The 14,887-nt window shown below is 43.0% G+C and overlaps 1 protein-coding gene across 5 annotated transcripts in view; it reads left to right on the forward strand.

The window, feature by feature from the left end:
- The window catches only part of SH3RF2 (SH3 domain containing ring finger 2), a 103,461-nt gene that overhangs the window by 36,581 nt on the left and 51,993 nt on the right, over positions 1 to 14,887 (forward strand). For all 5 annotated transcript variants that reach the window (XM_035105342.2, XM_035105346.2, XM_035105344.2 and 2 more), the window contains one exon: positions 14,525 to 14,794. In XM_035105342.2, coding sequence (XP_034961233.2) covers positions 14,525 to 14,794 — 270 coding nt within the window. The remainder of the gene's footprint in view (positions 1 to 14,524; positions 14,795 to 14,887) is intronic.

Consider the following 14,887-nt stretch of genomic DNA (forward strand, 5'->3'; position numbering starts at 1 on the left):
CCCTCCAGATGTTTTGGGCTACAGTTCCCATCTTCCCCGACCACTGGTCCTGTTAGCTAGGGATCATGGGAGTTGTAGGCCAAAACATCTGGAGGGCCGCAGTTTGAGGATGCCTGATCTAGCCAATTAGATGTCTTTATGTATCAGAACCAGAAGAATCTTTATTTGCATCAGCCACTAGTCACAGCAATAACATAAAATAAAATGTACTGAAGATACAGGTAAAAACTTAACTATAGAAAATACATTTTGGGGGGTTTACATCAATAATCAAATAGTAGATCTTATTCTAATTGCCCCCACTAAAAAAAAACCCCAAACTTTGCAATTGTTACTATCACCTGATCATCTTGATCTGCTAAAAGAAAGGACACAGTAGCAATGGTTGAGCAACCCGGCATGGACAACCTCCTCAAATTTTTATAAAGATGGCAGAAGCACATGAGCCACTGACTCAATACTGCCATCTCCACAGGGACACAACCATTTTTCCAGTGGAATTGTTTTGAAATCCACCCTCAAGTCCAGCTGAAGGCAGTATATTCAACCTTGCAAAAGTGAAAGCACGCCTGTATTTTGGAATTGTAAAATTTTGCAAATAGGGTGTTCCATGGTATCTCTTAATTTAGTGATCCTCCCCCCTCTTTTTTAAAATAAATCTGCTAATATGAGCTGGGAATCTTATAATAAATATGATGTCAACAAAAGCTGCAACTAGCTCATTAAGCAAAATCACAGTGCACATTTTTTTTCAAGCTCTGAAGCCCAGAAGTTTTGAACAACTTTCTTCACACAGTATGTATTCTGCCCCCTCCTCACCCTCTGTTTTATACAATGGGTAACTCTAGCATATTAGATCATCATCATTGTTCAGCTGAGGCCAGAAATCTATTTTTGTTTTCCTTGGAAAGCCTGAAACCGCCAGCGATAGAGCTGAAAGTTGAGCTGAAATGAATTTGTCTCCAGTGTTCCTTTCAAAAATTCTCTTCTGGAGTTTTTTTATTCAGACATTCACTTGACTAAATCTTCTCTGGTTTATTAAAACATTTGAGCGCAGTATTTAACATACAGTGATATTCGATTTCAATATTTGACTTTGATTTGATATGTAACAACACCTGATAGTTGACAAGAAACAACATTTAATTGATGCACAGGACCATGGACATGAAACAGTATTTCATATTTGGCTGTATTTGATAGAAGTCACCCATTGTCATTAAAGCATTCAAATTTTAAACTTTGGTTTAAGATTTAAATTTGAAAATGTAGCAAATTTCGAATGCTTGTGAAATTGTTTTCAGCTGTTACCAAAAGTCAAAGACCCCTTGGTGCAGAGACCACTTGGCATGAAATGTGTTGTTGTTGTTGTTTTAAATTACTGAGAGGCTAATGTAATGGTTTTACTAAATCATGTGGGAGTCAATTCAGTGGTTGAACTATGCCAGGCATGTCCAACAGGTCGATCGCGATCTACCGGTAGATCGCGAGGAAGTTTCTGGTAGCTCGCGGGTAGATCGTGGGTTCCTTAGTGCTTGCCAGCCTAAAAGAAAAAAAGAGCTCTCCCCCTAAAAAAAAACCCTCAACAACTATTGTCTCTCCCCCACTCCTCAAAGCTCAATAGCCATGGGCAATTGCAGGGAGAGCTCCTTCCCTCTTGCCGATATAGAACTCACCAGTATGTGTGTGTGAGTGCGTTGCGCATAATGGCTGGATTGCTCCTGCTCCCTCATGCCAGCAGAGAGATCCCCGGCTCCTTTAAAAAAAACCAAGTCTCCTTTCCCACTCCTCTTCTCTTTACATTCAAATGGATAAGCATGTAATGCTGAGCACGGAGCCAGGAAGGGGCAGACAGTTCCCCCTCCCTGAGCCGGGAGGGAGGGAGGGAGGGGGCGGACGGGGGAGCCACGAGAGGATGACCTGCGCAGCTTTGCCAGTGCCCCGGCAAGGGCTCTGGGTACTTGGGAGTCGGGGGTGGGGGCCACCGGTGCTCCTGGCTGGAGGAGGCAAGCAAACAAACAAACAAACAAGGGAGGGAAGCCGACAGGAAAGGCTGAGGCGGGAGGAGGTGACAGGAGCAGCAACAGACTCACTACTCAGTCTTCATTATATATCCTCCCCTCAGGACTTCCCGCACCCGCTAGAATATTTTTGTACTTCTGCAAACTTTGGGGGCAAATAACCTTCTCCTTGGGCGTGAATGGGGTACACTCTGTTGGCACAGGTCTCACTCTTCTGTGATCACCCTGCAGCCCCTTGAATGCACTGCTTATAAAGCCAGCAAGTTCTGGGGAAGCATTTGCATTATCCCAGTCTTCTCCAACCTGCTGTCTTTCAGGGGGTTCTGGACTACGAAGCCCCAGGGGCCAATGGAAGCTGTAGTCCAAAAACTTACACAGGGGCACCAGGTGGGTGAAAACTGCTGATCATTCCACCAGGCAAGAGCTCCTTAATATTCTCTCCTAACACCTGACCACCACTCGCCTGCTGCCACTCTAGGCAGGAGTCTCGCTGATTCTGCTTCTCAACTTCCCCGTGAAATGCACATCATCCCCTTTACCTGCCTGCCTTCCCTCCTCTTGAACCCTCAAAAGGTTGTTTTAACTATCCTATGCTGGTAACACAAGTAGTAATTTTATGTGTATTGGGATTTCCTGAGGGGCATTTGGGAGGGGGGGATGCTGCTGTGTGTTTTTTTTGGGGGGGGGACTTTGCTGTTTCTGGATACATGGGAGTTTAATAGGGACAATTTTATGATCTTAAGGTGGTCTGCCTGGAAAACAACACTGCAACAATTGTCTTTATGTGTTTGTATTTGCTTCCCACCTTTAGAACTCATGTTTTGGTTCTACTGGTACTTATTTCTGTGAATCTGCACTTTCATATTTAAAAATGACAAAGAGTAAACAACGTTCAAACATGACAGATTCCCTGAAGCTGGCCCTGACACAGTACTCGCCTGATATCAAACAGTTGGTTACCGAAATGGTGACACAGATGTCACACTAACAATGGATGAAGGCATGTATTTTTTTAAGAAATCTTGATAGGTAGGTTAATGCAGTGTTTCCCAACCAGTGTGCCTCCAGATGTTTTGGGACTACAACTCCCATCATCCCTAGCTAGCAAGACCAGTGGTCAGGAACGATGGGAGTTGTAGTCCCAAAACATCTGGAGGCACACTGGTTGGGAAACACTGGGTTAATGGAGTGGGTAAAGGAGTTTGTGCGGCGTACAGTTTTGTGAGTGCTTTTATGCAACTCTCTCCCAAGAAATCTCTAAAAGTTTCTGTTGTCCTCTGTAAGAAAAGTATTTGGGCAGTGCTGCCCCCCCAAAAGGCTACCAAATCTGGTCACCCCCCTTTCCTTCTCCCTAAAAAAAGCTCAACAACTTTGAGCTGAACCCCAAAAAATGGGGGTAGATCACCGCCAGATTTTAATTCTGAAAGTAGATCACAGTCTCTTGGGAGTTGGCCACCCCTGAACTATGCAAAGAAGTACCTTCTTTTGTCTGTGCTCAATCTATCAACATTCAACTTCATCGAGCCATCTTTAGTTCTAGTATTCTGGGGGACAGGATGGGACAGAAAGTCTCCCCCATGCGCTTTCTCCACATCACTCATAATTTTATATACCTCTGTTTTGTTCTCCCTTATAACTGTACCAGGTGTGGCTGGCAGGAAGGGGTGACAGGGCTTAGTCTCCTGGCACCAGAATCACTGTGGCTTCCCAGCAGGGTGAGGCAGTGGGGAGCTTGGCACAGAGCAAATGTAACAATGTGAGCAATGGATTGGCTCCACCAGGGTGCCCGCACCACGCCAACCTGCCTGCCACCTTGCCCCTCCCCTCTTCCCCCTGGTAAGCTGCAGCAATGTTGGTACCAAGAGGCCAGGTAAGTGTCTCCATCTCTCCACACTGGCCATTCCTGAACTGAACCCTTGTGGGCAACAATCGTTGGTATCTGCTCCAAGGATCTGCTCCAAGCTACTGGGATGTGATGCACTTCTTGGGATTGAAAAAGAAAGTTTGTGGATTCTGAACCTGGCTTCAAAAAAAAAAAAAGAAATAAGGGCTGTGTGTCTTTGGCTTGGGCTCTAAAGGTTATAGCATTCTCTCACCCAAAAACAAACTGGGGGGGGGGAATCCTGTACTGCTACTTCTCATTGCTCAGGAAACTGCTGAGTGCTCATCCAAACTACTGTAGTTCCCCATCTCCCATCAACTTGTTTTAAAAACAGACCTATGTAATTAGTTCTGGATTGGCCCTGAGTGGAGCCCAAGCAAGCATTATAGATATTTCCTTCTCAGATAGAGATGGCTGAACTCCCCTCAGCTCCATTCAGAATTGGGTCGGCAATTCTGAGTGTCACTGGAGAACACTAAACGGGGAAATCAGCTATGCTCAAGAGTTATCTCAAGAATCGTAATTCTTTATATAAGCCAAACCACCACAAAGATTGAAAACCTTTCTGGAAGCTTCCCTGTAGTGGAAATTAAGCTGGATGGGCTATAAGGTACTGTAGTAGAATGAAATGTTCACTAAAATGGTTGCTTGTTCTGTTGGTCAGCTGCAGGGGCGTAAACAAGTTTCAAGTCCAAAGTCACATGTACCTGTACAATTTGCTTGGCATGAGCTGGCATCAGCATGAACATCATTTTTTTAAAAACTAGTTCCTGCCAACCTAGCAGTTCGAAAGCACGTCAAAGTGCAAGTAGATAAATAGGTACCGCTCCGGCGGAAAGGTAAATGGCGTTTCCATGTGCTGCTCTGGTTCACCAGAAGCGGCTTTGTCATGCTGGCCACATGACCTGGAAGCTGTACGCCGGCTCCCTCGGCCAATAACGCGAGATGAGCACCGCAACCCCAGAGTCGGTCATGACTGGACCTAATGGTCAGGGGTCCCTTTACCTTTACAGTATCAAAGGTGTGTTCTTCAAGAAAAGTTTCTGCCTCTGGGACATCCTAGAGGGAGTATTGCAGGGAGTGGCTATTATTATTATTATTGTCCCTGGGTGACATGAAACCAGTAGATCAAAGAGCTTATTCACATTTAACTCTGAATGCAACATCTGGGGCAGCTCCCTTTTTCCACCAGTGTAGACACAAATCTGTGTTTGCCCTGTATAAAGGCAGTCCTTAAAGACTGGGCAAACAGTTAATCTAAAACTCCTTATGCAGGGGGAAGATCATACATCATAGAACTGTAGAGATGGAAGGGCCCACAAGGGTCATCTAGTCCAACCCCCTGCAATGCAGTAATCTTAGTACTCAATGCTTAGTGCTCAAGGCCACTCAAGTGATTTTTTTAAAAACCAGATTTTTGCACCTCCCCTTCTCTGATAGTAAAAATACGATACTAATAAGTTAACAATGCAATATTATAAATAACCACTCAGCAGTAATTTGCATAAGTGTTCAATGGATCTTACTCCCAGATAAGCATACCTAAGACAGCAGCCTCAGTAACTAATAATTGGCTACCAATTCACAAAACTTCAATCAGCTTCCTGAATCAACTGCCTCACTCTGCCTAATGGTAGGAATGGCCGCATTTCAGGGCAAACTTTGGGGCTGAGCCCAAACATTCCCCGAGGAATTTCCTCGCTTCTCATTTGAAGGCGGTGTAGGAGAAACTGGCTTGCTTTTGTGGAACATTTCTGAGGTAACAGGCAGGACATAAACCATGGATGGGCAGCCTCAGCCCCCCGGACTACCTCAGCCCGATATATCCTCAGGACACATACCCTCTGCCCAAGACACATATTTTACCAGCTATGCCCGTTCCTTGAATTTTTTGCATGGGTGGTATGTGGAACGTGACTAATGCTTCTTGCTTGGCTGTATAGATGATCGAGAGGGATGTGTGTGTGTGTGTGTGTGTGTGTGTGAAGACTAGCCCACTGTAGAAAGCTAAAATGGACATTCATGTCTCCACCCACTTTCACTGGTATGTGGCCTCCCAAAGGGAACATGGTCCTTGGGCTGACATTGGTTTCTCACCCTTGACGTGACCATTTCAACAAAGAAGACAAAAGCAGCGATGCCTTGCTGTAGGTCCTTTCTGTGAACATGATTGTCTATTTACTTGCAAAGGCTGTTTGTTGACTCCTACGAGGATGCCAGCATTGAGGTGGAGAGGAGAGGAGAAGAACAATCTCGAGAGCATGTCACAGCATAAAAATGCACAGCTGTACCTGACTGCTTCTCCGCTCCAGATTGCCCCCGCCCAGAGGCATTCTGTTAAGGAAGAAACGTATGCGGCAGTTTTGTTACACACAAGGCGGCAATGAATCGCAGGATTCTAATCAGCCTCAGGGAGGTTGGGGTGTCATTGGGCTGGCAAAGGAAATTGAATTCTGGCTTCCTGGGAAGTTCCAAGAAGCGATCACTTTGCTTTCCCTCCAGCAGTTCCATTTCTCAGATTCTGCCACATAATTCTTGTATAACTTTGTGTACAGTACAAGAATTATATACAGCGGAATCTGAGACCCAGAACTACGCTGCTCCATTGAAAGCAGCATAAAGCAGTGGTAGTAATTTACTTGAAGCACCAGTGTAGGACCAGAGGATTGTTTAAAACATCTAAAAGGTTTTTTTAAAAACAACAACAACAACAACTTAGGGAAACAGTTTATTGTGCTATCCCTTCTTTTAAAATTCTTTGAGGTGGTAAAAAAAAGGGGTTTGGATTGGGCCAAGCAGAAACGGGGCTTCTACCTCCATGTTAGCCATTCAGTGCCTTGTTATCCCAGGAATCCTTTAAGAAGAAGTGAAAGAGAGCTAGGTTTTGATTTTTAAAACCTCCAAGGCAGTATACATATAAGCTACTGAAAGCTCCTTGCCTTTGCAGCTGTATAGTAAAACAGAAGCTTTTCACATACCACAATGAACACAATGTAAAAGCTATTCTTGCTTCAGCGATACTCACACAAATAGTTGTTGTGGGTATTTTTTTTTATATCCAGATTTGCATATAAAATGAATGGATTAGATATTTTACAGGATGTGTTGGAATTTTTTTTAAAGCTCCACTGATATTTGTACACCTCAGAAGCTAAAATGTCTGGCTGTTCCACCATTACATATAGGCTCAAATGTTACAAGCATTGCTTAAGTCTAAGGCACATTAAAAGATGAATTGGCAATTGAAGCAAAGAGGTACCAAGTTTATAGTCCACATTGTTAGTTTCTACCCCAGGGCTGGAAAACCTCAAGCCCAGGAGCCCTCCATATTATTATTATTATTATTATTATTATTATTATTATTATTATTATTATATTAAATTCATATACAGACCTCTGTATCTGGCCTTTGGACCCTCCACAGACCACAACCCCTCCCCAGCCACACCCAGTCTCCTAAGGTAACTGATCTTTCTTCACATCTTCCTTGAGTGTTTTTTGTTTGGATGGGAATGTGCCCTTCAACTCTGATAATGATAGTTGCTTGCCTGGGTGGAGGATGGAGATGGGTGTGCAAATGTATATTTAAAAAAACAAGCTTACAGTACAAAGGTAAGCATTACAAACTTCAAGAGTGCTTCTGGGATATGGTTCCTAAGCAGGCTCACTCCAGCAACTGTTTGTTTAGGAACAAAAAAAAATCCTTCAATAGCACCTTAAAGACCAACTAAGTTTTTATTTTGGTATGAGCTTTCGTGTGCATGCACACTTCATCAGATGTTTGTTTAGGAATTAACCAGTCAGGAATTGTGCAGCATAATATGATCTGGTGTAAAAGCTACTGGCCTAATGCAGAGACTGGTGCTACACTTGCACCCTGCAATGTATTGGCTGTGGGCAGATCTTGTTGGTGATTTTTGTGTCAGAATGTATCTGATGGCCAACCAGACTGTGGATTTAAGCCAGTGCAAACAAAGCTAAAATCAGTTTCAGATCAAGTGTCATGGATCGTTTGCTTTCTCCCAGGCAGTTAGGTGGTAAATAAAGACAATGCAGGACGTGCAAAGCTTTACAATTCATTTAACTGATTGTGTGAACTAAGCCTTGGCTATTATTTCCATGCTTGTTGTTGTTGTTTAGTCGTTTAGTTGTGTCCGACTCTTCGTGACCCCATGGACCATAGCACGCCAGGCACTCCTGTCTTCCACTGCCTCCCGCAGTTTGGTCAAACTCATGTTCGTAGCTTCAAGAAGACTGTCCAGCCATCTCGTCCTCTGTCGTCCCCTTCTCCTTGTGCCCTCCACCTTTCCCAACATCAGGGTCTTTTCCAGGGAGTCTTCTCTTCTCATGAGGTGGCCAAAGTATTGGAGCCTCAGCTTCACGATCTGTCCTTCCAGTGAACACTCAGGGCTGATTTCCTTCAGAATGGATAGGTTTGATCTTCTTGCAGTCCATGGGACTCTCAAGAGTCTCCTCCAGCACCATAATTCAAAAGCATCAATTCTTCGGCGATCAGCCTTCTTTATGGTCCAGCTCTCACTTCCATACATCACTACTGGGAAAACCATAGCTTTAACTATACGGACCTTTGTAGGCAAGGTGATGTCTCTGCTTTTTAAGATGCTGTCTAGGTTTGTCATTGCTTTTCTCCCAAGAAGCAGGCGTCTTTTAATTTCGTGACTGCTGTCATGCTGTCATTTCCATGCTACGTGATGAAAAACCAGGTGCCACTTTGGAGTTTGCATAGTTTTGCCAAGATAAATACGTCAATGAGAAACAGAAGGTACCAAGTCCTTTCATGTTTGGAGCTTCTTTCTTCTTCTTCTTCTTCTTCTTCTTCTTCTTCTTCTTCTTCTTCTTCTTCTTCTTCTTCTTCTTCTGCGATCACTCGTATCCAAGTAAGATTGTCTTCCATAAACACGGTTTTAACAATGGGTCCGTAAGTGACTGTGGAGGCCAATTCTGGATCCGCACGTCCTTCCACAGTGGGGACATTGGTTTCCGGGCAGTAGTTCATCATAGTGTGGATTTGCCAAGCATGCCTTCCTCTTAGCACGTTTCTCCCTTGCGTCCCGAGATCGAGTGTCTTCAAAGCCCATGACACCTTTGGTAAAGGCTGTTCTCCAACTATTTGGAGCAGAGAGGAGAGGGCTATACATTTGAGGGAGAATCATAGCTCATTGGCAGAGCCCGTGCTTTGCAGGGTCCAGTGCTGCGTCCCTGGCATCTCTGGTTGGGAATTTGAAAGAATCCTGTCTTAAATTCTGCAGAGCCAGTCAGTGCAGAGTTGTAGACGATTCTGAACTAGATGGAGACATGGCCTGAGTTATTATAAGGCCACTTCCTACATGCCTTGCAGTTTGCAGTACTCACAGTTAGTTAGTATAGCTAAGCAAAATTCATTACTTTGCAACTTTCTTTATTTAGGCAATTTATAATCTTCCTTTCAATGCAGTGATTCCCAAGGCAGGGAACAACAATTACAAAATGCGATCCAAAAGCATCCATCAAATCCTCAGGTGACATGGATGAAGAAAACTATGCAGTTAATAGCACCAGCAGACTTACAAAATCCATCAAATTCAAAGTTTGCTGGGCACATTTGATTTGGTTCTGTACAATAAGGCATTTTTCAAGAAATTGTATTTTTAAAAACTGTTCTCTCAGCTTCAGTTTTGACAGGCTGTGCTGCTGCTGGATGGTGGGAGGGCAATTTGGAAACAGTGAATCATTGTGTGAGCAGTTAGTAATATTTAAAAGGAAGAACAGTCAGATTTATTTATTTTTTAATCACTTTGATTAATCTTCATCCATCTGCAACAATGAACATTGAATACATATCTTTAGGCACAAGGCAAAAACATTCCTCTTCTCCCAGGCCTTTGGCTAATGAAACCATCTATAACCTTTGAAACTGTATTGTTTTTATTTGTTACTATGTTATGTATTTTTGAGTTTTTATATTGTAAATCACCCTGTGATCCTTGGATGAAGAGCAGTATATAAATAATAATAATAATAATAATAATAATAATAATAATAATAAATCATCCATCACCCCCACCTGTCCCAGTAGTGATACTAGTGATAACCAAACCACAGTTTCCAGTGGTGCTGGCAAACTATTGAGAAGCACAACAAGGAGCTCAGGAACTGGAAGCCTCTAAACAGGCACCCCCAAACTGCGGCCCTCCAGATGTTTTGGCCTACAACTCCCATGATCCCTAGCTAACAGGACCAGTGGTCGGGGAAGATGGGAATTGTAGTCCAAAACATCTGGAGGGCCGAAGTTTGGGGATGCCTGCTCTAAAGTATTAAATCAAAACATTGCATTTGCTACAGGAAATGCTAGGTGGAAATAAATAGGGCCTTCTCGATAGTGTCCCCCTCCCTGTGGAACTCCCTCCCTTCAGATGTCAAGGAGATAAAGAAGTACTGTACACAACTTTTAGAAGACATTTGAAGGAAGCCCTGTATTTGGAAGCTTTTAATGCTTGATGTTTTACTATGTTTTTATATATGCTGTAAGCCGCCAGGAGTGGCTGGGGAAATAAGTGGGACTGCCATAAGGCTGCAATCCTTTGCATACTTCCCCAGGAGTGTGGCTTGTTGACCTCAGTAGGGTATGAGTGTGGACCTTCAGAAGTTGTTGGACTTCAAATGTTTAAGGAATGCCAGAGACTTCATTAGAGTAACAGGAACTCTCTTATTGCCTAAAAATGACAATGCAAAAGTCTCTCCAAAATCATTCATGCAGTCCCTGCCTATGAGCATTCGATTTTTCCTTGTGTGGGGAGCCCTTTATTGTAGAGCACTCTGTTTCCTTTCCAAACTTCGGGGCTTCTCTGCTGATGGCAGCAGTATAGTTTTGAAACCCACAGAAGGCACAATGAGCATAACCGTACCATATTGTAATACTTGGCTTTAGCTTCCCTGCCAACTAATGTATATCCAAAAGAGGATTTCTCCTCTCAAGTTGCAAAATGTGAGAAAGGTGAGGGTTAAGCTTAAGGGCTTTGGAAATTAACGTTAAACTATAAAAAGCATAAGCCATTTGCATCTGCTGTCTCTGGCATGAACAGTTAATATCAATCTGTTCTCTAAAACATGGGAGGTGGGAAGTTTGGCATTTGTAGAGCTGACTACAGTATATATTTAGTCTATGCCACTTGGGCTCAAAATGCCTGTTAAAGGCATCGTGTATGTCTTGTATTTTAATACAGACCTGGAATCCACTGGTAGGGATGTCTTTAGACTAGAAATGAACAGAATAAGCTGGGGCAGTTGCTGACCTTGGGCTCTTCTGGGTTTTCTGTAAAGAAAGAAAGGGTTTGTGCTTTGATGCCGCAGCTCATTTAGGCTGCTTTGGTCCCATCTGGATCCTGGGAGTGATTCATTTGAACTCAGAGGCTTTCAGTCAGGATCTTTTCCAACCTAGTACCCTCCAGATGTTCTGGATTCCACCTCTCTTCAATCCCAGCCATCATGGGGTGATGGGAGCCAGAGGACCAATTGTGTTCCACCTAAGTTAAAAAAAAATGACTGCTTCCAACACATTGTCTCCCTCCTTTCTTCATTCCCTTTTCGCAGGTAATCCAGGCGACATCATTATCAACCTGTTACTTTCCAGTCGTTTCTTCATTTCTTTCCTGTCTTTGGCTTCATGCACATTATACCTTCAAATTTGAAGCACATTCTTTGCCTCAAAGAATTATGGGTGCTGTAGTTTGTTAAGAGTTGCTGGGAATTGTAACTCTGTGAGGGGTCAACTACAGTGCCCAATATTCTTTAGGGGGAAAGAATGTGTTTTGAATGTGATTTAAATGCATAGTGTATATACAGCCCAAGGCCTGATCTGTGGCTATTTAAAGAAAACTTTACAGCAGCAGCCAGCCCAGATGTCTCTGAGAAGACAAGTTGGGTGGCAAGGACCCTTTTCCAGATGATTGCCCCTAGCATTTGGTAAATGAAAGTAGGGATACTTGACGGCTTTAATTTTGTTCACATTTTTAAGTGACTTTACCTAATTCATGCTTCCCAGACGATTATTGCACATAGATTGAAACAAAGCTAGCCTTCAGTTTTCACACTTCTCCAGATTTTGCAATATAGCTCTCAGTTCCAAAAGCATGCCAAAATACATATAAAAATGTATTAGGATCAAATGTGTGCAAAAGAATCATAGAATATTTTAAGGCAGAATGCATGCAAAAATACATACGGTATTGTGAAAAATACATGCAAAGTCAGTGCCAACCAATGAAGGTCATTGGAGGTTTTTTTAGCAGAGGTTGGATGGCCATCTGTCATGGATGCTTTAGCTGAGATTCCTGCACTACAGGGGGCTGGACTAAATGACCCCCGGGATGCCTTCCAACTCTATCATTCTATGATCCCATGATATATATATATTTAATACAACAACAGCAGTGCAGAACAATATGAAAAACGGGAAGGAATATACTTTTGAAATGAGCAGAAATGAAATTGGCATAGGCTGCTAAACAGCTGCCAACAGATATAGCTTCCACCTCAAGTTTGAACTTATCGTAGAAAGTCCAGAAAGAGAAGTCCAGAAAGAGAACACTGAGGTTTTCAGAAGTATTGAAAAAAGGGGGGAAACTATCAGGGTGCACACACACACCCCAAAATAACCCATTCCAGTAAAGACTGGGTATGTTCAGTGGGCACGGTTAGCTGACTGATGAAGGGGGATTGAAAACTGAGAGAGGAAATGAAATGAAATGGAGTAAGTAGAATAGCAAACAGGAATCACTCTACACCAGGCATCCCCAAACTTCGGCCCTCCAGATGTTTTGGACTAGAATTCCCATCTTCCCCGACCACTGGTCCTGTTAGCTAAGGATCATGGGAGTTGTAGGCCAAAACACCTGGAGGGCCACAGTTTGGGGGTGCCTGCTCTACACTGTAACATTTTCTTCTGGTCCTCACTTGTCCTCTTTATCGCTGGAAAGCAGTGCATTGTGGGTCGTCCTCTCCATGCAGCTGTTTTGACTTTGTAACACTTTTACATTTTCACCAGCAATTTCAGGTTAGATTTGGAACACACGGTGTATGAGGTGTGTAAAGGAAGCTACAGCATGTCCATTTACTTTCATGAGGTCTCTTATGCTGCCTGGTGTTTCCATCCAACTGTATCGTTCAATCACTTCCTGGCACTGGGAGCATAGCAACCTCATTTTTCGAGTGGATGCCGATACCTGTGCTCCCTGCCTGATGGGCCCAGGGAAGTCTACACTTGAAGCCATTGTGTAGTGATCGGCACCCTTCTCCTTATCTTTGCTATGCTTCTTTGGGAGGGGGCGGCAGCCAGGAGCAGGTTGCGCAGCTGCTCTCAGATCATACCTGCAACAGGGACAATGAATCCAATGAAGCTCTCTGGGTTTGCTCCAGCAGACTAAATTATCCGGTCTATTGTATAGTAAATTGAAAGTTTCGGAGTGGATAAAATAGGATTCAGATCAGTAAATTAGATATTGCAACCCAACATCTTTGGAAGCTGGCAAAAAAAGCTGTGTGGTTGTTGTTGTTTTTTAAGAAGAAGAAGTAGAAGTAGAAGTAGAAGTAGAAGAAGAAGAAGAAGAAGAAGAAGAAGAAGAAGAAGAAGAAGAAGAGGCAAACACCCCAACTCTCCTGATTTCAGTAAACTCTTACCATTTTGATTTTCTAGGAAATAACAGAAGAAACACCCTTATGAAATATAAAGCATATTGCAGTCTGATACACTGAAAATCAATGAGATCTAAACGACTTTAACTTTCTGTGCTTTAACTGCAATAATGCTCTGTGTCCTAGCGTTTGTTTTTGTTTGTTTGTTTTGCCCCAAGGCTTCCCCCCCAAAACTCACTCTTTAAAGCTGAATCATAGCTACAATTTGGGTTTCCCACAGATTGACGTTTGCTCCGATTGAGCTTTAAAGAGCATATTTTCCATGGGGAAAGCTCGGGGGGGCGGAGTGTTGAAAGTGCTCATACATGGAGGTTTAAATCATTGACAATGCCTGGAAAGAGCAAGGAGGGGTAAGTGTGGATAAGCCCTTAGACTGGATTGTGTGTCATATAAAGACAGGCAATGTATTTTTATTAATGTACTTGATTGTGCAACAAGAAAGTTTGGATTTTGTTCTCAGAATACCTTTTGTTGCACAGTCAGCCTTGCTTATGCTGTCATCACACTGATCTGTGAGGATGAAAGCAGTGATTCTCATAAAGCATTATTAAAAAACATCTGATTCTAATATATAGAAAAAACAGAGTAAGGAAAACTAAATAGGGGGATACAAACAAAGCTTTTTTATTCTTATTTTTTTGTTAAACCCCAAATTATGATCAGGAGAAGTGTTGAAGTTCACAAGACAATTTTCAACTCCTTGAAATCACTTGAGAAGGATAGACAGTACTCATTGGTAGAAGTCGTATTGGACACTGATATGAATCGAAAATTTCTGCTTTTTAGGTCCTGTCATTTTAAAGACATGGAGAAATGGTTTTCGTTTCCATGACACTGGTCATGATCTTGAAGTCAACATAAACTGCCCCAAATCACTCATGGTTCAAGATTGTTGCAAGCTATGTCACTTCTCTGTTTCTTTTATTTGAAGGTTCCCCAGGCTAAAGCCTTGTACAGCTACAGAGGGCACAACCCCGGAGAACTGAGGTTCAACAAAGGTGACACCATTATATTGCACCGTCAGCTGGATGAAAACTGGTACCTAGGAGAGATCAATGGGGTCAGTGGAGTTTTCCCAACAAACTCAGTGCAAGTTACCAAACAGCTGCCACAGCCACTCCCCCTGTGCAGAGCACTTTACAACTTTGATCTGAAGTCCAGGAACAGAAATGAAAAAACAGAATGTCTGCCATTTCATAAGGTAAGTCTGGTGTTCACTAGCCCATGACAGAGATCTCATTTAAGCATGCCCAGTTCATAGAATGGCCAATGATTTATCGTGGCTCTTATCTAG

This window comes from Zootoca vivipara, chromosome 2, assembly GCF_963506605.1.
Source record: "Zootoca vivipara chromosome 2, rZooViv1.1, whole genome shotgun sequence".
NCBI lineage: Eukaryota > Metazoa > Chordata > Lepidosauria > Squamata > Lacertidae > Zootoca > Zootoca vivipara.